The 23,173-nt window shown below is 42.8% G+C and overlaps 2 protein-coding genes across 5 annotated transcripts in view; one reads left to right on the top strand and one right to left on the bottom strand.

Annotated features, from left to right (window-relative positions):
• Positions 1-15,074, top strand: part of scaf11 (SR-related CTD-associated factor 11) — a 31,129-nt gene extending 16,055 nt beyond the window's left edge. Inside the window, exons 2-15 of one of the 4 annotated variants that reach the window (XM_046071866.1) lie at positions 4,039-4,084; positions 4,287-4,432; positions 4,973-5,050; positions 5,524-5,603; positions 5,801-5,880; positions 5,969-6,006; positions 6,112-6,185; positions 7,045-7,170; positions 8,761-8,861; positions 9,191-11,437; positions 11,943-12,265; positions 13,605-13,769; positions 13,858-13,977; positions 14,213-15,074. In XM_046071866.1, coding sequence (XP_045927822.1) covers positions 4,066-4,084; positions 4,287-4,432; positions 4,973-5,050; positions 5,524-5,603; positions 5,801-5,880; positions 5,969-6,006; positions 6,112-6,185; positions 7,045-7,170; positions 8,761-8,861; positions 9,191-11,437; positions 11,943-12,265; positions 13,605-13,769; positions 13,858-13,977; positions 14,213-14,308 — 3,693 coding nt within the window. In that variant the 5' untranslated portion in view covers positions 4,039-4,065 and the 3' untranslated portion in view covers positions 14,309-15,074. Of the gene's footprint in view, positions 1-4,038; positions 4,085-4,286; positions 4,433-4,966; positions 5,051-5,523; positions 5,604-5,785; positions 5,881-5,968; positions 6,007-6,111; positions 6,186-7,044; positions 7,171-8,760; positions 8,862-9,190; positions 11,438-11,942; positions 12,266-13,604; positions 13,770-13,857; positions 13,978-14,212 lie in introns of all 4 variants that reach the window. The other 3 variants (XM_046071864.1, XM_046071865.1, XM_046071863.1) reach the window with 3 other exon arrangements.
• A 7,055-nt stretch (positions 15,075-22,129) lies between these two features.
• Positions 22,130-23,173, bottom strand: part of LOC123985203 (sodium-coupled neutral amino acid transporter 2-like) — a 25,199-nt gene continuing 24,155 nt past the window's right edge. Inside the window, exons 13-16 of the mRNA XM_046072645.1 lie at positions 23,084-23,170; positions 22,836-22,980; positions 22,646-22,740; positions 22,130-22,243 (exon numbers count right to left, since the gene is read on the bottom strand). Coding sequence (XP_045928601.1) covers positions 22,130-22,243; positions 22,646-22,740; positions 22,836-22,980; positions 23,084-23,170 — 441 coding nt within the window. The remainder of the gene's footprint in view (positions 22,244-22,645; positions 22,741-22,835; positions 22,981-23,083; positions 23,171-23,173) is intronic.

The following is a 23,173-nucleotide window of genomic DNA, read 5'->3' as shown; positions in this document are numbered from 1 at the left end:
TTGCAAGAGCTCACCAAAATTGGACAGTTGAAGACTGGAAAAATGTTGCCTGGTCTGATGAGTCTCGATTTCTGTTGAGACATTCAGATGGTAGAGTCAGAATTTGGCGTAAACAGAATGAGAACATGGATCCATCATGCCTTGTTACCACTGTGCAGGCTGGTGGTGGTGGTGTAATGGTGTGGGGGATGTTTTCTTGGCACACTTTAGGCCCCTTAGTGCCAATTGGGCATCGTTTAAATGCCACGGCCTACCTGAGCATTGTTTCTGACCATGTACCCATCCTCTGATGGCTACTTCCAGAAGGATTATGCACCATGTCACAAAGCTCGAATCATTTCAAATTGGTTTCTTGAACATGACAATGAGTTCACTGTACTAAAATGGCCCCCACAGTCACCAGATCTCAACCCAATAGAGCATCTTTGGGATGTGGTGGAACGGGAGCTTCATGCCCTGGATGTGCATCCCACAAATCTCCATCAACTGCAAGATGCTGTCCTATCAATATGGGCCAACATTTCTAAAGAATGCTTTCAGCATAGTACATAGTATATTTAACAAAGAATTATGATAAAGATGTATTAGATAGTAGATGCAACCAGTGGTCAGTGTGGCAGCGACCACCGTCTTTAGCGCCCCCTAGTGGCAGCGACCACAACAACCAGTGTGGCAGCAACCCAAGACTGTGGAGCCTTGTCTCATGCCCTCTCTCGCCAAATTCTTCATACTGTGGTGTTTTTGAATTGAATAACGGCAACCATGCGAATAAATTACTATCTGTTCATTTCCAGGCCATTAGAGCTTGTTTATAAAAGTTTGATAACTTCACAGTAATTTATCGATTTTGTAGTCTTTTTTTTTTATTTTTTTTTTTAATCAACTTAGTTAGCCATTTAACTTTGGAAAGTATTGTTTAAGGTTTCAAAACTTTAAACCTCTAGACCTCAATTTTTTATGTTGAATAGGGTATCTTTCCCTAAATAATGACATTTGTTCCTCCAAATGAAATTAAATAAGATCTTATCTAATTCTTTGGATATTTCAGTAGGCATTTCCAGTGATAAGGATACATAGATCTGGATATTCCCTCAGTATTAGATAGTAGAACTCTGTTATTCAGTGAAAGATGCCTCATCCACCACGTTGAACCTTATTCATTATTTGTTTAATCATAGGGCTGAAGTTTAGGTTATTGCAGAGTTTTTCATTCTTATCACACCCAGATATGTAACTGGGTTCTTCACAGGGATACCATTAACTTCTGAGGTAGCCTAATAAACAGATTTGTTCAAGTTCATTCTTAAGCCTGATACAGTAGAAAATTCCTCAACACATCTAATTGCTTTGATCCATTCCTCTCTATTAGACAAAAAAATCAAATAAAATTGTATCATCTGCCAGTTGAGATAATTTAAATGATCTAATGTCACTTTAGGTCTACTTTGGAACCATAGACTGTATAAATACTTGAAACTGACCTTTTTTAACGTGTACAGCCACAGTTTGTGTGACAAGGAACAGAAAGGAGCCTTCCCTCAGAGACTGTGGTAGCGACACAGTGGTAACAAGGCAAGACAAGTTCTGTGTCATTTTGACGACTTTATAAAACATGCTGCTTAAGGGTAAACACAATTCACGGTTCGGTATGTACCTCAGATTTGAAGTCATGGTGTGGTTTATTTTTGGTACAGTAAGGAAAAAATGCATTCATTTGCTGGTTGTTTATTATGAATGTTTGTAAACATCAAAATTCGTTTAAACAAACTTTTAAATTGAGCATAATAAGATAGAAGAAATTAAATACTGCCTCAAACTACTACCATGTTCTCCACTAAATAAAATATTCTCAAAAATATCATAATAAAAAAATAACTATGGATTACAGTGCAGCATTGTTAATCCCAGTTTGTAGGCCTGGTCAGATTTTTAAAAAAAACACAAATAAAAGATATATTCCTAAATCAGTTTAAAAGCGGAAGGGAACTACGTTTGCACTACACTCGTTTTTTTCTTTGTTGCAGTGATGTTCCATTCGTGTGGTACCGTTTCGAATGAGTGAACGTTAGCATGTTTGCTAACGGTCTGGAACAAGTACATGTTACACCCCTTCTACTGAGAAAGTCCAGAGCAGACACATACAGGGAGGGACAGGGAGAGGAGGGGAAAGCCAGAGGTGTAGGTTTGTGGAGACAAGGGAACTGAAGGGGAAATGGAGCAGATCTAACCAGTGAAATAAGAAATGACCCACTAGAAATAGAAATACACCTGGCGAAAACACGCACCCTGCCGACCACCACCACAGTTACACTGTCATTCTGTGGGAAACATTGATGGGGTAAAAGACTCACTAGCTAGGTAACTCATAGGTAACATACAGTTGGTACTTTGGCTCTTTGAGGCGAATTAACACAAACGGTGATTAAAAAGGTGAAATTGAGCTTCACTTTCTGTCTGAACACACAGATATTGGCTTCTCTGATGCTGAAAGTTTCTGTTTTGTTCTCTGCTACGTGGGAATTGTGGCATTACAGGCTGGAATTGTAGAAAGTCTGGACACTACAGGGGGATGATTTATCAATACCACCCACTCTTGTTCTGCTGAACTTTATCCAGCCATCCTGCAGTCTTGGAATAATAAGGTTTCTCTTTACTTTAATTCTGTCAGTACTATATAGAATTTTTCCACTTAGACATGGAAGTATGTGTGTATTGTGTTATTTATTTAATTTTTTAATTTTTTTTTAAGAATTTGTGTTAGCTTCTAGTAGGGGGTGACCGATCCATCTGAGCACAGGTTGAGATAAACATGCACATCAGTAACAAACGTCATACCAAACATACAACCTCATCTCATCTAAAATGGAATATCACGTTACTCGTGTTCTGCTCTAAAACTCCACAGCAAGTAGTGGAGATGGTGTAAACACTGCCAATCACTCCTCTTGGAAATGTAAACACACCAATCTAACACAGGTTTCACATCATCAAAACCTCCCATTAAAGCACATAGAATAATGATATTGGTGGCCTATTTTAAAATTTCCTACTCACTGATCTCTTATGATGATGAATGAAGACCCTAATTGTCAGATGCGTGATCAGAAACATACTGGACCTCAAATTCAAAAGAATTGAAACACTGTAGGCCAACCCAAGTGTCCGTGATAAGCTATTTCCAGTTTGCAGAGCTCATAGAGCACCACATCGTTGGGTCTCTGTCTAAAATACCCCCAACATTTAGCTTGTCTTTATTTGGGCTGCACGATTTGGAGAGAAAAGTCATATTGCGATTATTGTGGACAATATTGCTATTGTGATTCGATTATAATGGAACAAATGGTACTATGAGTCTACTTGCTTAATTTTCAAGGAATGTGTGAAATACTGACATTTTGAAATGTGTATTTCTCAACTTCAACAAAGTTAAACAATAAAAAATATTTATAACAATAACATGTAAAACAGAACAAGGGGTTGCTCTACAGAGGAGGCGGCTAGAAGGAGCAAATATTGGCACACTGGCCCCGACTCATCTGTACATCTGTCTAATGCAGAGTCTCTATCCTCAACCTGGAGGAGGAACTGTACATGAGCGTATTAAATAAAGAGTATAGTTTAGTTAATAGTTTACTGTTAGTATAACAATAATATATTAAATATTACATTCATTATAATTTCATATCATAGTATTTATTATTTAATCCTTGTGCAAGCAAAATGATCTATATTAGTATCTAATTTGTTAATGCTAAGTACTAACTTGTCAATTTGTGATTTGTGCAGCCCTAGTCTTAAGATGGTTGTAGGTAAAGTTTTTTTCCCAGCTGCAGCTTATTCTCTGGGGGAATCCCAGTTTAGACTGGCGCAGTGCTTCGTTGCAACATGCCGACACACCTCATGCAAAGCTTTGCATTTCCATGATAGATGACGTCAATGAGTCGATCCAGCCCTAAAGTACATAAGTGCGCCTAATCAGCTGTGCAGCTCTTTGCATCAATGACACCTTCATTTTAATTTTCTTTCCTTGTTTTGTAGTGGTGATCAGGACAGCCGGGGGCGGACATGACTGGAGCTGGAAGTGGTGAGACTTTACCTTACACAGTGATGTTTTACATTTCATGTTTTCCAGATTGGACTAGTCTTCTGCCAGATGTTTAGATACATGTTTCGTGAATAGTTCTAATACATAGCCACGCAGTCCCGCATTGAAAACCTTTATCTTAGTGCAGCTTTTTAAAGCAGAAATAGTCTTAAAACTTGTGTCTTCTCTCCTGTGTTTCTAGGTGGCCAGGGCCCGCCTGATGGGATGGATGCTGAGGAGGCGGAGAGGTGTCCTATCTGCCTGGGTGTCCTCGCAGGTGGCGAGCTCGCCATGCCTGACAGCTGCTGCCACGTCTTCTGCCTCAGATGCCTCCTCACATGGGCAGAGGTGACGCTCAGTGCTGCTACACTCAACTTAGAATTCCAAAAAATATGTGATAACATTAGTTGTGAAATGGTGACGTCAGCAGTGGTGAATTGGTGTTGGGCCAGTTTGGACTTTTGAGCGTAATCTAAATGGGTGTGATTGTTTTTACAACTTGTGTAGGTGGCTTATCGAAATTGTTGTGGAATTTCTTGCTTGTTTATTCTTACATCTAAATTATTTGTTTTAGAATTTACTTACTTTTTAAGCCCATGCTGCAAATAAAACCATTAAACTTGTTGATTTTATGTCAAAAATACAGCCTGGCATCAGATCCTCTAAGTTCATTTTACCATTTCCAAGGGGCGTTATCAACAGGCGCAGACTAGAATGCCTCTGGACACAATTGGATAGACTTACAACCAATCAGAGCAACAAAATGTGTGCTGTAGCGTAGTTGGTAACTTAAATTGACCAAATTAAGCATGTACGGCAAACACATCTATCTTATTAACAAAAGCAATTGTTAATGTTTTGTTTGTTTCATTTACTTTGAAGTTGCAGATGGCTCCTTCCTGCCCGGTGGACAGAAGACCCTTCACTAACGTTTACAGATGGGACGGGAATCTCAGCTGTGTGCAGGTCAGTCTCATAGTTGAGGATATCATGGCGTGTCTTTCGGGGGGAGGCCACTTGCTGCTGCTTTTCATAATTCAACACAGTGAATTCCACGAAGCTTTATTTTGAAGTTCAGCTAAAATGATCTTTAAAGTGGATGTCCCCTGTCTGCATGCTGTTTGTCATCTGTCTCTGTAGACTGAATGTCTTCGCATAAAGCCGATCAAAACATTACGTCTTCAAAAATAGTTGCTTGTTTACTCGTTTGGACTTTGAATAGCTTAAAGACGCACCTGCAAATGTCAGGTTAGGGTTTTGATGCAACACAGCTGCAGTACAGCCTGTCCTTGGCTTAAAAGCTTATTACATCTACCAGTCAAAGTTTGTTTACAGTGTGTCTCTGTGCTGTCAGTCAAGGACTCAAAGCCTTGACTGACCTCCGTGTCAGGCAAAACTTTGTAAATTTTCACATCAAAATCTTTCACTGTTGTTTTAAGGTACCTGTGAGGAAACGAGCGACTCAACCTGAAGCTGAGAGTTGCCGCTGTAGAAACCCAGAACAAAAAGGCTGTCCCAAGTGAGTGTCTGCCAGTTTTTCCTTTTATAGGATCATAAGGTCAGCACTTTAGCCAGTCTCAAAGGCTTTTACTTAAGATAAATCAGAGAAGTTATGTAGGAGAATCAAATTCCCTGTTATTACCTTGAATTATTTCACCATGAGCACAACTTCTCTGCAAACCAGTTTTAAGAACAATTCAGGTGTTTTCTTTTCAGAGGTAAGCCGGCAAGAAGATTGAGACGGCAACAGGTGCAGAGGGCGGCAGACACCAAAACAAAAGGACTCGTGAGGAAATGTATGTTAAAACCCCTATACTTCCAGCAATATGTGACATACTTTCTGACATTTTGTCAGCAAGGTTTAAATGTAAATGTCTTTTCCAGGTAAAGATGATGACCCCTCCTCACTGAGCAGAAAAAAGGTGTTTTTCATTTTACCTCTCTCATTATTCATGTTTCAGTGTTTGGTGTAATGTTCATGTAATGTTCTTCAGTGTTTAGCCTCATCAGCGTTTTTTTTTCTCCAGGTGAGAGGAACAGAGTGCTGTACTTGGTCACCGTCTCCCTGCATCTCATTAACGACAACATCAGCTCAGGACATGTAAGTCATGCTTCCCTCTGATGAATTATGACAAATACAACAATACGCTGGCAGTGCTTCCTGTGGTTAAAACAGCAAAAAAGTGAAATAAGATGTTTTGTTATAGAGGCTGACATTTTTCTTGGGGATCCTATGGGTCATGGGATTACTGTGGGAGGGCTTGCTAGTTACCAGCATTTTTCCGTATCAAAGAAAATTACAGTAGTCTAGTTTACAGAGATGGATATTGGTCAAGAGGTCCTGCTGGAGTACAGGGAGTGTGACCTTATTGCCCTTTTTGAGTCATTTTTGTAAACAACCAAGATGGCTGCCGTTGTGGAACTGTTTCTAAAAAAACTTTAAAATTTGAACATGTCATTAGAAGATTGACATGATTTAACTGACACAAACAGATTATAATCTGCTGCATCTTGTTTTTGGAGGGTTGTAAGATTTGTGTCCACTATGATTTTAAAAAATCCAGGGGCTGTAACACATTGGATCAATATTCTTGAGCGCCAGAACCTCGCAAAATGACTCTCTTTACTATCAGAATGTGATCCATTCGGTCGATAACATTTTAAAAGTGCAGATTATAAGATTAAAATTTTACCCACATTCAAATTGGCGTAGAGCTAAACAGGAAGTTAGCCTTCTTGGCTGGCATAAGTCAACACAGTGGACGCTATAATGCTACCGCCAACTGGCGTTTTGGCGTTGTAATTGCAGAACGACGCAGACAACAACGCACAGGTAATACTGCGTGTCTGCATACGTGGTAGACTAAACGCAGAAGTATATATCAGGCTTAAAGTGGTTCAGTCTTAACATTTTGAAGTACTTCATAAAAAACCCTTGTCTTGTTTTCATCCTCCTGCAGTGCAGAACCTGTTTGGGTGGCAGAAGACATACCATATGACACCGGGTTCAAACAGTGCAAACCCCAGGCACAAGATTGTCCGTGGCTTTCTCCTGCTGCTCCCATCCCGGCTAACGGCACCTCAAGGTAATAAAATCCCAACTGAGCACGAATATTGCTTCGTTTGCCCTGTTGTTGTTGTGAATAACCCTACAAGGTCATGTTCACACCAAACCGCAGTTTTCTCTAGTCTGATCTAAGTGCAACCAAAAAAAGTGCTCAGCGGTGCAAGATACTTTCTTTATATTCTCTGTTCTATTTTTAAAGCAGAATATTTGTGAACACCCACAGAACCTAACAGGAATAAACGGTTAGACTGTTTCATCGGGCTGTTACGAGCCACTGGCAGAGCACGCCCTGCTGCACTCCTACTTCCACAGCAGGCAAATCTGTATTTTTCTTGGCTCAAAATGAGTCGAGGTGGTACCATCCTGATCACATGCATGTGTACGGGGCCTCCTTCTGGCTCAAGCAAACACATTTCACAAGCAACGTATTTGAATAATTATATAATTGAATATAGAGAATAAGAATTATCACATGAATGCATGTTTTAAAAATAAATAAATAAAAGGTCAATAAATCAAATGAAATCAAAAAAGCTAATGTGTTCATTTACACATTTAACAAACTGCGAGTTGTTGTCGTCAAATAAAATATAACATCAGCTATTGTTTTCATTTATAGTTTATGGCCTTCCTGGATATTTAAAGTTCATCTGCAGCTTTTTGTAGTTGTCCCAGTAATATTTGTTCTTACTGAAGCGGAAGGTCACGTGACCTGGTAAAGCTCTGTTTGAGACTGAAAACATGACCGCAAATACTGACACTCTGGATATCTTGTAAAACTGATGGCAAAATATTATTTATGTAGATCTCACCCTTTTGTTGAAACATTTTAAAATTAATAAAAAAATGTATTTTAAGTCATCCCTTCACTCTTACAAAAGACTAAATTTATAAAATATATGATCATTTCCTTACATTTCACCAGTGTAAACAAACGCACACTGGCTTTGTAGTCACTGTAGAGGATAGCGTTCAGTCACACATGTAAAGGTGCTTAGAGTAGCGTACACAAACGCAGACTGACATGTGCAATGGGTGATTTTAAACTATATTAATGTATCAGAGCAGGGAAAAACAGTTTTTGGCAGCATCTTTGCCAGTGCACTGCTCTGATTACCATACAGCGTCAAAACATCAGCATAAAGGCTGCAGCCGCAGTTACGAATGACAGAAATCTACAGTACAACGCTTATTAGAAAATAGCTTTTACTATGACACCCGTCGAGAGCTGGAGGTAATTTGAAGTAGGCATTTGCCTCATAATTCTCTATGCAGGAAAATTCCTGCAAATAAACGGTCTGCCTCACTTTCCGCCACTGTGCAGGTGAGGTGAACACTGTGTCTTGACTATGGGAGGGCTCATTTGGTTTGCATGATCTTGAGGCAGCAGGTTTTCTCACTCATGTATAATGCATGCTCCCTCTTTGTCCAGTGTTACAACTTGTTACCAAACTGCTGGCACTCTGCCTCTGTCTGACCAGTAGGAAGGCGCCCCCCTGTGGCTAAATCAAGATAGAATATATATAGTAATGTGAACAGAAGTATAATAAATGGCCTGGTGTCTGTAGTGAGCTAAGTTTTTGTGTTTTGATTATTGGTGGTTTTACAGGCAGAATTTCCATCCCACTGGTTGGAACCACAGCCCATTTCCATTTGGACTCTGCTCATCTCCTTTTACCTCCAGTTCATTGTTTGGCCCTGGTCATTTTGGTGAGTCTTTGCAGGTTTTTGGTGTGAATCTCTTTTTTTTGAGATTGCTAAATGTCTAAGTTACACGGTGAACAAAAATGCAAATTCATTATTTTATTTATTTTTTTTTTTATAGGTGGGGTTCAAATACAAATCATGCTTTATCATATAAACTAGACATGGTTGGCAGCTAAACCTACAAAAGCAAATGATTTAACAGTCTGGATGATGTGATAGATTCCTATATGACGCGTAATTACAAGAAAGGCTGCTCTTGAAGATTGGAAAGAAAATGCTGATTGTCTCTGTGAATACTGTCGTGCCTTGTTCATTTCACTTCTCTCCCACAGTGTTCCAGGGTGTGGTCTGCGCCATCACGTGTCCCAAAGGAGGAGAGAAGAGAGGCGGCCGAGCTTCCACCTCCAAAGCTCCCACCAAAGAGGCCGAGTCTCTACCAACGAGGAGATCTGGACGCAACAGTAAAACGCAGGAAGAGGCTGCTGCATCTGACCCGTCACCGCCACAGTCCAGTTCGTCAGAGTCAGACTCGTCTACCGGCCAGTCCACCAAGCCAGGCAGGGCTTCTCAGGTGCCAGCCAAGAGGAAGGGCAAACGGGTAACAAACCGAAAGGCCAGTGGGAAACGGAAAGCCACGACAAGGAAAAAAAAATCTCCCGAAGTCGTCTGCAGCCCGGCAGCAAGTGAAGAGGAGGAGGAAGAGGGTGGTCGGGGTGACAACATGGAGAAGGAGGAGGAAGAAGACAAAACTGATCTGGAGCAGGATTTGAACAACTCACAGCAGCAGCAGTCTGATGCTGAGGGGAGCCTAAATGAAGACCAGGACGCTTTCAACTCTGCTGATGAGCGAGGAGGCGCTCAACCTTTGAGTAACGATGTGGCACAGGACAGTGATGAGACTCAGGAGCCGTCTGATGAGCATGAACAGAAACCCGATGAGGGAGACAATGACCCGTCTTCTCCCTCAGACTCTGCTCCCAACAGCCCCGGGTCATGTTCTGAGGGCGACCAGAGGAGGGGGGTGGAGGAGCTAGCAAGCCCCGCTTCCTCTGAAGGAAAGGATTCAGAGAAAAGGTCTCCACCATCACCCTCTGACTCTCACAACGCTCTGCTGGAGAGCCTGATGTCTCCACACAGTGAGGAGCAGGCAGAGCAGGATGACAACATGGAGATGTGTGCAGAGTCAGAAGAATTTAACAATGAAGAATCTTCAAAGGAAGTGAAGGCTGAGTCGTGTGAGAACTCTCCACAACCGGCTTCCCCCTCTGCCGGAGAGTCAGAGGATGATTTAACTGTCCCACAATCAAAAGCTTCTGAGGACGCTGGTAGAGAAAAGGCTGGATCAGACGAGCCTTCAGTAGTTGACAGCCCCGGGGAAGAAACCAAGGAGGACAGTACATCTCAGGATGACACGAAAGTTGTCCCCATGGACTGCAGTTCACCCACCAGTGAGCATGATGACGATCCCATTTTTGAACTACCGAAGGAGAGCGCTTCCCCAGCTGCGGCAGAACCTCCTGCTTCTGCAAGCCAAGTCTCTGAGGACGAGAGCCGCAAGGACCAACAGGAGAGAGAAAAGAGCCAAGAGAGGAAGAATGGCAGACAGCGGCGCTCTCGCTTTCACTCCCCATCTTCTACTTGGTCCCCTAAGAGGGACTCCAAGCGAGAACCGACCAGGCGCTCACGGTCACGGTCTAGAGAACGTGACGGCAGCCCGCCCTCTAGCCGCTCATCGCGAGCTCGCAGCAGAGAAAGAGACCGAGACAGGGACCGGGACGGCGAGAGAGACTATTCTAGGAGGGAGCGTAGTCGTGAGAGGAGGAGGCGGCGATCCAGGAGTCGTTCTAGGTCCAAGTCCAGGTCCCGGTCGAGGTCACGGTCCAGAACAAGGACCTACAGGCGAGGGCCCAGCCCCGAACGACCAGCCTCCAGAGAGCAATCTCCTCAGAGGAAAGAGCGTAGGGGCGGCTGGAGGTCTGGGCAGGGCAGTGGGTCTGGTGGTGAGGGACGGCGGTATCAAGGAGGCGCTGGGCGCTTTGAAAATGGTGTGCCTACAGAAAGTTCCCCTGATCGCCAGGGCTGGTCGGAAAATCCCGATTGGGTTACAGAAAAGAGTCGCGCTGATGCTGAGAGGAACTCCAGTGGTGGCTCACGCTGGGAAGACAACCGCAGCAGTGGCGGGAACAGAGGAGAGCCACGGGGTCGTGGGGGCCGCGGAGGGTTTGAACGCGGCCGGGGGGGCGCAGGGCGTGGTGGCAGCAACCGTAGCTTCTTCAGCCAGCAGGATGAAACAGCTGACAGCCGCTGGCAGCCCAGAAACAACTTCTCAGGTACAGGCAACAATTCAGGGACTGACGCGTACAGCCGCTTCAACGAAAACCGGGGCGGTGGCCGGAGGAAAGAGTCTGAGTCGGGAGAATCTATGGTCGACCGGTCAGGCTGGTCATCGGCGTCCAGCTGGGCTGTCAGGAGGACACTACCCGCAGATGTTCAGGATTATTACTCCAAGAGGGAGAGAGGAGGACCAGGAGGCTGGAACCGGCAGGAGGAGGAGCAGCCGGCGGCGGCAGCAGCAGCAGGTCAAAACCCTCCTCAGGTTTTCTTTAATAACGAATAAATAAATTACGATGATAAAGGAACTAACATATCAGCCAAATGCTCTTTCTCTCTAAAATCCAAGCAGTAGTAATGGTGTTGGGGATTAATGTTCCCTTTCAGGCTAGCAGGGAAAGATAATCTTGGAGGTGTAGCTGGCGCTAACTGAACAGGCACAAAACAACCCAAAAATGACCCCCAGGCACCTGCGCTTCTGTACACTTGAGAGGAAAGAGCGATTTCTTTGAAGTAGTTAATTTATTCCTTTTGAACGTCTCAGTTGTTTTACTCACACAATATCTGTTTTTGAGAAAAAGGCATTAACACCTACTGTGAAACCTCTCATGCACATTTCATCATTTATAAATTAAGTAAATATCACTAAATATACCATACTGAACTACAAAATGGGGCGGTTTTGGTTTTTGAACAGGACGACAAGTTTTTTCCTAACAGGTCCTTTCTAATTTAATTTTTCTTGTTCTCCAGATCCCCCTAAAAGCGAGCCGCCTCCCCAGGCAGTCCCAGGGAACGCTCCGGTGCCTGTGATGAACATGATTCCTCCTCAGCTGAATGTTCTTCATCATCACTACCCCATGCAGGGCCCTCGAGGAGCCCTGCCAGTCAGCTTGCAGCCCGCAGCCCCGTACGCCATGCCTCCTCAGGTCCCCGTGCACCTCCACCCTGCCGTACCGCTGCTTCAGGTCCCCGCTGTCGGAGCTCAGGGCCTCCCACCGCCTCCCCCACCGCCTCCACCCATGCAGCAAGGCGGCCAGACAGCAGCAGCTCCACCTGATGGCTACACGACACAGGTATGGTATATAATGAACAGAAAAGGGACCAGTGCCGAGACTCTGTATGGAAATTAACTTTTGGCTCACTTGCCATGTTGGCTGGTAGATGGAAAAAATCCACCGGCCAAACACATTTTTTTACCGGCCAAAATAATAAATTGCCTTTTGTGTCACGTACACATTTGTTTCTGTCCTTTTGGGATAATAAGGAATTACGTCAAATACAAACTTAAAGAAGAGGCCAGAGTGAATTTGAAGCAAAATTATATTAATGCTATTAAATGTACTTAATAACAGTAAATTGTTTTATAAACAAGATGCTTATTAATCATTCAGCCTAAATCGTATCACTGCCCACTCTTAGTCATGCTTTATCATTCAACTTAAGCCTTCTCATCAGACTGCTCACTTTCTACAATCCCCCTCCTCTGGCCTCCTGGTTCTGACAGAGTCCTGGTCCACAGCATCACAGCTTTTGTGGGATCAACCTTTTTTATACAGCCTATGGATCATTCTGCTTGATCTCTGGGGAGAACAGCAAGATCATTAGAAGATCTGACATCTGATCAGACACTGACTGGACCGCCAACTACCCAGCTAAAAGCTAAAAACACTCCTAGTACAACTTTTGTAATTAGCTCCTAACACTAGCAGCTTTGACGCTGCCTTATATACAGGGGTACTGCGCCAATCTGCCGGCTTGCTGCACTTTATGAAAGGTACTGAGCAGATTTTATCCGCCTCTAAGCAGGGAAACTTGGTGACAAACTAGAGATAGAAAGACGGAACGATCTGTCTGTGGAAAGCCACAGCCGACGTGCTGCGGCACACATGATTACGGGATGAAGGCCTTTTCACACGCACTAAAGCTGCAAACCTATGTTCAGTATGAATAAGCAAATGCGACATAAATGCGGATGTTCTTTTCGCGCTGATCTCCGTATGAAAGCGGCTACACGCTCACTCTCCCCTCTTCCCCTCCCGACTCGGGTCGCCTGGCCCCTAACGCCCACCCCTTACAAATCTACGCCAATCAAACGCAAGTAATGCCCCTAATCCGTGTGTAACACGGTTTTAGATCCCTTGGTACATTAGCGACACACAACAAACAAGAACGTTGGTCTGCTGCTAATTACCATCAAATAGAAATGATGTTGCGAATATATTTATCTGCTAATGTAGCATGTAGCCTTCCAACATTTGGCTGCCAAACGGAAAATCCACCCGCATTTAGCGGGTGGCGGGTGTTAATTTCCATCCCTGATACAATGTATAAGAAAAAAAAACAAAAAAACAACACAAGTACTGTTAAGCAGACTTCCCACAATGCTTATTCTCATTCTCTGGTTTGCCCAAGATGGCGAATGCAATGGTGGGTTATGGGAAACCTGCCCTTCTTCCCACCCCAACCAAGGCACTGACGACCCAGGGCCAGCTGGCACCCAGCCAGGTGCTACCATCCTCTACAACTCAGCCCGGCCAGTATAACAAGGCTCAAGCCGACAGCTCCAAAAAAGAAAAGGTAACCTGCAGCCACCTGTCACTCCATCACAGACTGTTTCAAGAAATTTTGTCTTTTCAACCAATCCCATTTCCTCTTTCTGCTTTAGAAACAACAGATCCAAGAGAAAGCTATAAATGAAGTGAAGACAGCCATCAAACCCTTTTACCAAAGGAAGGAAATCACCAAGGAGGAGTACAAAGAGATTGTCCGCAAAGCGGTAGAGAAGGTAAACGCGTCTCACTTTTAGTTCACAATGGTATGGGTGTAAGACGAACTTGCAAATTTAACACTATCTTGGGTAATGAGTTCGGCAGGTGTTGCTGGAGCGCAAATGGGGGGAGAAATTTGAGATGCAGAATTAATCTGTGCTCTTTTTCCAGTAAGTGTTTTTCACCAGCTGGCAGCTAATGTTTGCCTTAAATATGACAGTTTGTTTGACTGTTGCTGTTTTCTTCCCTCAGGTGTGTCACAGCAAGAGTGGTGAGGTGAACTCCAGTAAGGTGGCCAACCTGGTGAAGGCCTATGTGGACAAATACAAGCACGCTCGCAAGAAATAAAATCCCGGGCTGCTGCTGGCGTGGCGATGCCCTCACAGACCCATTCAGCTGCTCAAGTGCAATTTCCTCTAGCTGGAATTTGGCCTCCAAACTGAAAGATGACGGAGAGCCGACATTTTCTTTTTTGATATCTCTACCTTTTATTGAATGATGAAGATTTTTTTCTATAGATTTTCATATTTTGTTAGAAAAGAATTACCCAATCAGAAATTGTAATGCAAGAGCCCTTTATTTTGCATAGATTATGTGACTTGGGAACTACTGTAAGGAGCGCAGGGTAGCGTGGGGGGTGGGGTGGGACAGTTGATACTAAAGATGCAACGCTCAGTGAACGCCGACAGCTCATGTAGTGGAGAGCCTCTCCCAGGGTGCCGGATGGTATGAGATTTTCTCCTATATGGCGCCCTGATCGCATAGCTTATTAATTGAATAATGTCAATCTTCTTTTTTAAAATGTTCTGTAATATTTCAGATGAAAGCCTAGTTTAAAAAAAAAACAGTGCATTGCCTTTATTAATCTCTGTGGCCCAACGACGGGCTGGATCATCTGATGAGTGTGATTGTAATCAGGGCCCTGATTGGTTGGAGACGCTAAGGGCGATGGCCGATCAGCAGTGAGTGTGTAATGTGAGGCACAGGGCCCAGGTGGGCACATCACATGACATGAACCCCCACCCCCTGCCTGAATGTGTAATAAATTTCAATGGGTGAACATGAACGTTGCAAAGTATCCAGAGAGTAGTGAAATAAATTAGCTGCTTCCTGATCTGCTCTGTGTGTTTGTCAGAGGCGTCGCGTGGAGGAAAGAAATGCCTCCATTTTAGAATTTAAAGATGGAAATTCTGTCTCCATCTTTGTTGCTTTGGTGTTTCGGAAGTTGCGGGCCGGACAGCTTGTAGCTGACCTGCAGATTGCTATAAATAATCGAAATGTCAGCAGCTTGTGCTTTCAATCAACAAATCGTCAAGAAACATTGTTATTGAAGGACGCAGTCACAGCCACAGGTGATTAAAGTTCCTGCATTCAGGTGTTTTTAAAGAATCTGGTTTATTAGATCTCAGGTTGACAGTGGGTGAAGCTTTGCTGGGAATTATATCATCAGACTATGAAGTGATGAGAATTGGCCTTTTTCGCTGAAGACATTTTGACGTGTCCGTAGAAAAAGCTCCAGAAAATAATAAAATGTAAATAATAAAATAAATGATTCCATTTAGCTGCTTCAGTTTCTGGGTCATGGGATTGATGCTTACCTGGACATTCGTCAGTGTTAATAGTAATGGCTGTGCTTTCCGTTTATGACTAGTCGAAATGTAATTAAAGGTGGCCAACAAAGCTACAGTGAGAGTTGGGGAGATCGCCAATCAGCTGCTGCCTGTAGTATCAGGTTTTCCATGGTTGTGCAGGGCCTTTAAGAGCGCTAGATAAACATGGCTCAGTCACTGAAATAGCCGAGGTTAAAGAGCTACATTAAGGTAGCAGAGTAAAAAATAGAAGGTATGCATTGATGTCACTTCCCCTTCCGGAACACGCTGGACTGAGTGGCAAAACATCTGTTACCATGGCTGCGTTTAGCAAACCGGGAGTAAAACAAGTGATTATTTCTTCAAATTAAAGGGAATCGGACTCAACAGTGATCCTTACTGCTTACCAAAGAACCAGCGGTCTAGCTCTTTCCCATTTTAGATGTGTTGTTTGTGTTTTAGCTGATTGAAGCTAACACTGCTGCTCATCTTTCTGCCACTCAGTGAGCGCTACTGCGTTTTGTGACGTCATGTGCATACCCTCTATTGAGACCAACCAACATAAATTTATATGCTTAACTTTTGAGCCAACATGGACGAGAAGTCCGGAATTCTTTCTACATTTCCATGACAAATGGACAAACTAAATGTGCTGATTTCGATCATGTGATAAAATCAAAAGCAGCAGAACAGCGACTTAATTGACCTTGTGGTGAGAATCTTTTGTCAAATGTTTCTAAGGTCAGTCACAGACTTTCCAGCTCAGTTACAGGCTAGAATGTAAGAAGTTAGTGAAGTCTCGGTGTGTGTATCTCCCTGGCATGTCTTCACATGTTGAAGTAAACTCATTTTAAGCCACCCTATCTTTTTATCCGGCTGATAATCCTGGTGCTCAGCGTTATATAAATATTTAATCTGTGTGGGCTAAAAACGGTAAGTGAACTTGTCTCCTGCTGTGGTGTGTCCTCTATTGACCACTAGGGAGCACCGTTGTCAAGAGAAAAGTGAGGAGAATGCTTCATTGTGTTTCAACAGGTAGTAATACTTGATGAGACTTGTTAGTCTGCACTTGGAGAACAGTTGCAGGGTGGGTGTCGTTTTATCCTATGATATATTCATAAACGAACTTTGCAAGTGTGAGCCATTCAAAGCATATATAAGTGGAGAGGGATAATAAAATCTATAGTATATTTTGAACATTTGGACACTCTTCAACACAAAGTAGGGAGTTAGAACAACTTTATCACAGTGAATCATAATGTGACCAGGGGGAAAGCCCAGATGCTGCTAGCAAGGAGAATTAAAAGGATACAGGCAAACAGAGCTATTGAATCCATTTAACTAGAAGATGGGGAAACTCCAGTTTAAGTAAAAACTGCTTTTACAAAATACTATGAAGAGCTCTATAAATCTGAACAACCGGATAAGTCAGGTGTAGGAAATCCGGGCCTAATAGCCTACCTATTTATCGATCGATCGTTGCCACACTTGAGATGTTGAACCACCTGGAAAAGGAATATTGGCTCATATCTCTAGAACCGCAGCAGTTTCTTCAGTTAAAACAAGGTAAATGTCCCTCAGATAGTGTCTTATTGGCCTATATCTCTTCTGCCATGTGACACCAAAACACTAAGGTGCAAAATGTTCTTGGCTAGTTGAATAGAAACAATCATGCCCCACCTGATTGCTAATGATTAAAATTAATTTGTGCTGGGCAGAAAAGCATTTCAATGCATGCTGAGCAAACCCGCGCAATCATGTCATTAGACGCCGAAAAGGCTTTTGACAGAATTAAATGGAGATACCTTTTTGATACTGGATTTAGGAAAAATGAATCAAATTATTATATACTGAGCCAGTAGCAAAAATGACTTCAAACAATTTCAAAGCCTTTGTTGATCTAAACACCAGGGCCGACTGATGTCGTTTTGTCATGTCATTTTTTTTGTTTCCCATTGAACCCTTGACCATGGCAATGTTAGTCGTCTGAAATCACAAACAGAACATTGTTTATCTTTTTTTGCAGCTGTTTTGTTTTTCAAACCTGGGAACCTCAATGGAGGCACTTTGTCATCTTCTGAGGATATTTGGACAGTTCTCTGGTTCTAAAAGCAATAACTGTAAAAGTTTCTTATTACTGATTATAGAAAAGAGAAGAGGTCCCCTGATATATACATATGCAAATGCCCCAAAAGAATTAACTTATTTAGGAATTTAAATAACCCCTGAAGTTCAAACCGTGCATCAGAATGGGGAAGAAAGAGGATTTAAGTGGCTTTGAATGTGGCATGGGCTGGTCTGAGTATTTCAGAAACTGCTGATCTACTGGGATTTTCACGCACAACCATCTCTAGGGTTTACAGAGAACGGTCCAAAAAAGAGAAAATATCAAGCGAGCAGCAGTTGTGTGGAGGAAAATGCCTTGTTGATGTCAGAAGAGAAAGGACAGACTGGTTCGAGTTGGTAAAAAGGCAACAGTAACTCAAATAACCACTCATTACAATCAAGGTATGCAGAATACCATCTCTGAACGCACAACACACACACAATACTAGCCGGCTACAGCAGCAGAAAACCATACCGGGTGCCTCTCCTGTCGGCTAAGAACAGGAAACAGGCTACAATTAGCACAGGCTCACCAAAATTAGACAACAGAAGATTGGAAAAACGTTGCCTGGACTGATGAGTCTTGATTTCAGCTGCGACCTTCAGATGTTAGTCAGAATTAACATGAAAGCATGGATCCATCCTGCCTTGTATCAACGGTTTAGACTGGTGGTGGTGGTGTAATGGTGTGGAGGATATTTTCTTGGCACACTTTGGGCCCTACTACCAATTGAGCATCGTTTAAACGTGACAACCTACCTGAGTGTTGTTGCTGTTTCTTTGGATACTAGATATCAAGTGTTTCAAATGGTGTTCAGATCCATCGAAAGGTGAGTCCACATTTGACCAAAATACACCTGAAACCAGCAGACTGATGGATAATTTCTTCAGAATTTTATCACCAACATATGAACTGTAAGCATCATCTATGGACTAATCTCAGCCTCTTACGATTCCTGTAAAATTCATGCAAAATGCCTTTTCAAGGCATATCCAAAGTAAATTTAATGTACAGTTAAAACTCTAAAAATTAGCATATTGTGCAAAAGTTCATTTATTTCTGTAATTCAACTTAAAAGGTGAAACTAATATATAGACTCATTACATGCAAATGAGATATTTCAAGCCTTTATTTGATATAATTTAGATGATTATTGCGTACAGCTTATGAAAACCCCAAATTCAAAATCTCAGAAAATTAGAATATGGTGAAAAGGTTCAGTATTGTAGGCTCAAAGTGTCACACTCTAATCAGCTAATTAATCCAAAACACCTGCAAATGGTTCCTGAGCCTTTAATTGGTCTCTCAGTCTGGTTCAGTAGAATTCACAATCATGGGGAAGACTGCTGACCTGACAGTTGTGCAGAAAACCATCACTGACACCCTCCACAAGGAGGGAAAGCCTCAAAAGATAATTGCAAAAGATGTTGGATGTTCTCAAAGTGCTGAATCAAGGTACATTAATAGAAAGTTAAGTGGAAGGAAAAAGTGTGGAAGAAAAAGGTGCACAAGCAGCAGGGATGACCGTAGTCTGGAGAGGATTGTCAGGAAAAGGCCATTCAAATGTGTGAGGAAGCTTCACAAGGAGCGGACTGAGGCTGGAGTTACTGCATCAAGAGCCACCACACACAGACGGGTCCTGGACATGGGCTTCAAATGTCGTATTCCTCTTGTCAAACAACAAACAACGTCAGAAGGGGAAAAAAAAGAACTGGTCTGTTTCTCAGTGGTCCAAAGTCCTCTTTTCTGATGATCAAATTTTGCATCTCATTTGGAAACCAAGGTCCCAGAGTCTGGAGGAAGAATGGAGAGGCACACAATCCAAGATGCTTGAAGTCCAGTGTGAAGTTTCTACAGTCTGTGTTGGTTTGGGGAGCCATGTCATCTGCTGGTGTTGGTCCACTGTGTTTTATTAAGTCCAGAGTCAGCGCAGCCGTCTACCAGGACATTTTAGAGCACTTTATGCTTCCTTCAGCAGACGAGCTTTATGGAGATGCTGACTTCATTTTCCAGCAGGACTTGGCACCTGCCTACACTGCCAAAAGTACCAAAACCTGGTTCAATGACCATGGGATTACTGTGCTTGATTGGCCAGCAAAGTCGCCTGACGTGAACCCCATAGAGAATCTATGGGGCATTGCCAAGAGAAAGATGAAAGACGTGAGAGCGAACAATGCAGAAGAGCTGAAGGCCGCTATTGAAGCATCCTGGTCTTCCATAACACCTCAGCAGTGCCACAGGCTGATAGCATCCATGCCACGCCGCACTGAGGCAGTAATTCATGCAAAAGGGGCCCAAACTAAGTACTGAGTACATATGCATGATTATACTTTTCAGAGGGCTGACATTTCTGTATTTTTTTTTTTGATTTCTTGTAATATTCTAATTTTCTGAGATTTTGAATTTTGGGATTTCATAAGCTGTATGCAATAAAAATTTAAAATTAAAAATTATATCAAATAAAGGCTTGAAATATGCTAATTTTTCGAGTTTCACCTGTAGTTCTTGAACCATTTGGAGTATATGCATGGTTTTGGCCTTCTCTGAAAGAGAACACTCTGGAGTGTGTAACCCAAAAGTCAGAATGATTGTAAGTGCTACTGGAATTGATTTTAAGTTTAAACATTTTTTTGTTTCTGCTTGAAAATGTTTGCTAACAAATGCATGCAGACAACTATAGCTGGGACACTGTAGGGCCACAGCATAAAGCCTTACCTAGTCCTAATTTAAATTTTATACCAATTCCATGAAAAATTATTATTTTACGCAAGTTTTTCTAAGGGTAAGTCTTAGCGTAACTTGACACAGACGTGTTTGTTTTTTTTTGCTGGTAGATCATGAACCTGTTCAAAGACATTTTGATACATCAATCCATTTGAATTATACAAGCCAGTACATCTTTATAAAGATAGCAACAAATGCAGTGGTGAAAAAAAGTCTTCACTGAAGACAGAATTAAATGTTTCTGTAAGTGTGTGTGTATATATATATATGTGTATATATGTATGTATGTATGTATGTATGTATATGTTTGTGGTTGGAAGCACAGTGTACTATCAGATGACAAGTCCACGTTGAGCTATCAAGTTAGGTAGGTAGGCAGATTTATTTTGTCACAATGTAACAAGTTGAGTGACAATATACATTAATAAAGAATCAATTATGAAAAACGGTAAACAGAAATAAACTATCATCACTGGAGCAGTGCTGAGGATGAATTAGAGTTTAAGAGTCTGCAAGCTTCACAACAGAGTTCTGTCCACATCGGGGGATGCAGTCGTGGGTGTACAGTGTGAACAGGAGGGGAGTGTAGGAGGTGAGTCCGCCAATCCGAACTGACTGGTGTCTGTTTGTGAGGAAGTCCAATATCCAATTGCAGAGTGTTGTCTTTAAACCCAGAGGGCTGAGTTTGCTGATCGGTTTCATGGGAGATTGTGTTGAACACTGAGCTGAAATCCACAAACAGCATTCTGATGTTGGTGTTGTTTTTCTCAGGGTGTGTGAGGGCAGTGGAGATGGCATCCTCTGTGGATCTGTTGCTTCTGAAAACAAACTGGTGAGGGTCCAGGCTGGCTGGGATGTTGTTCTTTATGTGCTGAAGAACCAGCTTCTCAAAGCACTTCATCAGAATTGGGGTGAGAGCCACAGAGCAGTAGTCGTTCAGACTAGACACTGCAGACTTTTTAGGTACAGGAACAATGGTGGCTGTCTTGAAGCAGGTGGGAACCCTCTGCTGAGACAGTGAGATGTTGAAAATGTCAGTAATAACATCAACTAGCTGATTGGCACAGGTTTTTAGGACATGGCCCAGCTGATTTACTCATATTCACTCTCAGCTGGACTCTCCTCACATCTGCTGTGGATACTGACAGTGGCCTGTAGACTTTACAGCTGACTCCTCGTTGAGGAGATCAAAGCAAGCATAAAATATGTTAAATTCCTCTGGTAATGTTGGCCTCACACATGATTGGGGAGCTCCTGCTTTTGTAACCTGTCATGTTTTTGATGGCCTGCCACATATCTTTGGTGTTGAGGTCTCTCTCCAGTCTCTTCTGATGTCCCCGCTTCGCCTCCTTTAAGTCCACCTTTCAGCCTCACTCTGGCGGTGGTGTTAGCTTCGTTATCACCCAACCGAAAAGCAGGTTCTTCATTGTAAAACATTTTAAAAGCAGAATACTTCCCAACTGTATGTAACAACACTCAAAATACAACAAAGAAAAAAGGTTAGGATAAAAAGAGGAAAAACAAGGAAAACACCATCTCTGTGGCCTATAACAGCGTACTGTACAAAGTTCGGATACATTCTCTTGGAATGGCATGGTTCGTCGCTCAGGAAGTCAAAGGCGAGCATCAAGTGAGTTCTTGTGTTTTTCATTTTACAATAGGTTTCTGATCTTTGTTGGTTGCGCGGCTGTAGCAGTCTTGCGCTGAGAGCCTCCTCTCTCCTCGACAGGCCCAGCAGGAGGTGGAGCTTTAGTGTCCGTCGGCTGAGTCCGAGCTGGCTGAGGCATTGTGGACCCAGTCCAGGATAATGAGGATCATGCTGCCGATCATGACCACGAAGCCCAACAGCAGGAAGGCAGTGGCCTGGACAGGAGAACAATTTCACATTCAGTGTTCACACTGAGTGACTTTAAGGAAGAGCTTAACAATTTGAGCAATATGCGTATTCACTTTCTTGCAACAGTTAGATGAGAAGATTTTCTGTTATCTTTATGTTCAATATAAAGCCTAAGGAATGGCCAATAGCTGTTTCCACTCAGTCTTAGCTAAGCTAATGGGCTGCTGGCTACAGCTTCATGTTGAACAGACAAATATGAACATGGTATTGATCTTTGATCTCTCAGCAACAAAGCAAATCAGTCTGTTATTCAACATGTCGAATTATTGCCTCAAGGTGACTTCAACTGCATAAAAAGCTTCTATAAATGGCTTGACGTTTCTGCTAATTCTCTAACGTCCCTGTAGATGTAAGATCTCACTCCTTACCCCGATCTTCTGCACAGACTTCATGGACTCCTTCTTCACCAGTTTGATGTAGAAAGCCGAGGGCAGGATGAAGATGAGCATGGCAGAAGAAGCGCCTGTGTGAGGGGAGACATTTGGAATTTTTGCCTCATTTTGTATTTGAGACGCTTTTTGTGGCATCATATGCATTAACACGCTCAAAGACACCCACCGATGACGGCAAAAATGTCCCTGATGCTGGGGACAAAGATGACCAGGGCGTTGGTGCTGGCCAGCAGGGCCACAGTGATGATGGTGTGGCGGATCCAGCTGAATTCCTTGGAGGTGCACAGGAGCTGGTTTACAGAGGTACGAATCTACAGAGAGAGAGAGGGACAAAAAGAGAGGTTATCCTTTATGATCCCCTAAAATCTTGTGCCAGCAATAATCTAAGATGTGCTCGATCTCTTTGATACTTACAGGGAAAAGCACCACGGGGACGGTGAGAGTGACGGCGGCCAGCACAGCCAGGCGGACGATCAGCAGCAACACATCATCCTTGTAGATCTT

The sequence above is a fragment of the Micropterus dolomieu genome, linkage group LG16 (assembly GCF_021292245.1).
Source record: "Micropterus dolomieu isolate WLL.071019.BEF.003 ecotype Adirondacks linkage group LG16, ASM2129224v1, whole genome shotgun sequence".
In the NCBI taxonomy this organism is placed as follows: Eukaryota; Metazoa; Chordata; class Actinopteri; order Centrarchiformes; family Centrarchidae; genus Micropterus; species Micropterus dolomieu.
The sequence above is the reverse complement of the archived record's forward strand: the minus strand, read 5'-3'. Positions and strand labels throughout refer to the sequence as shown.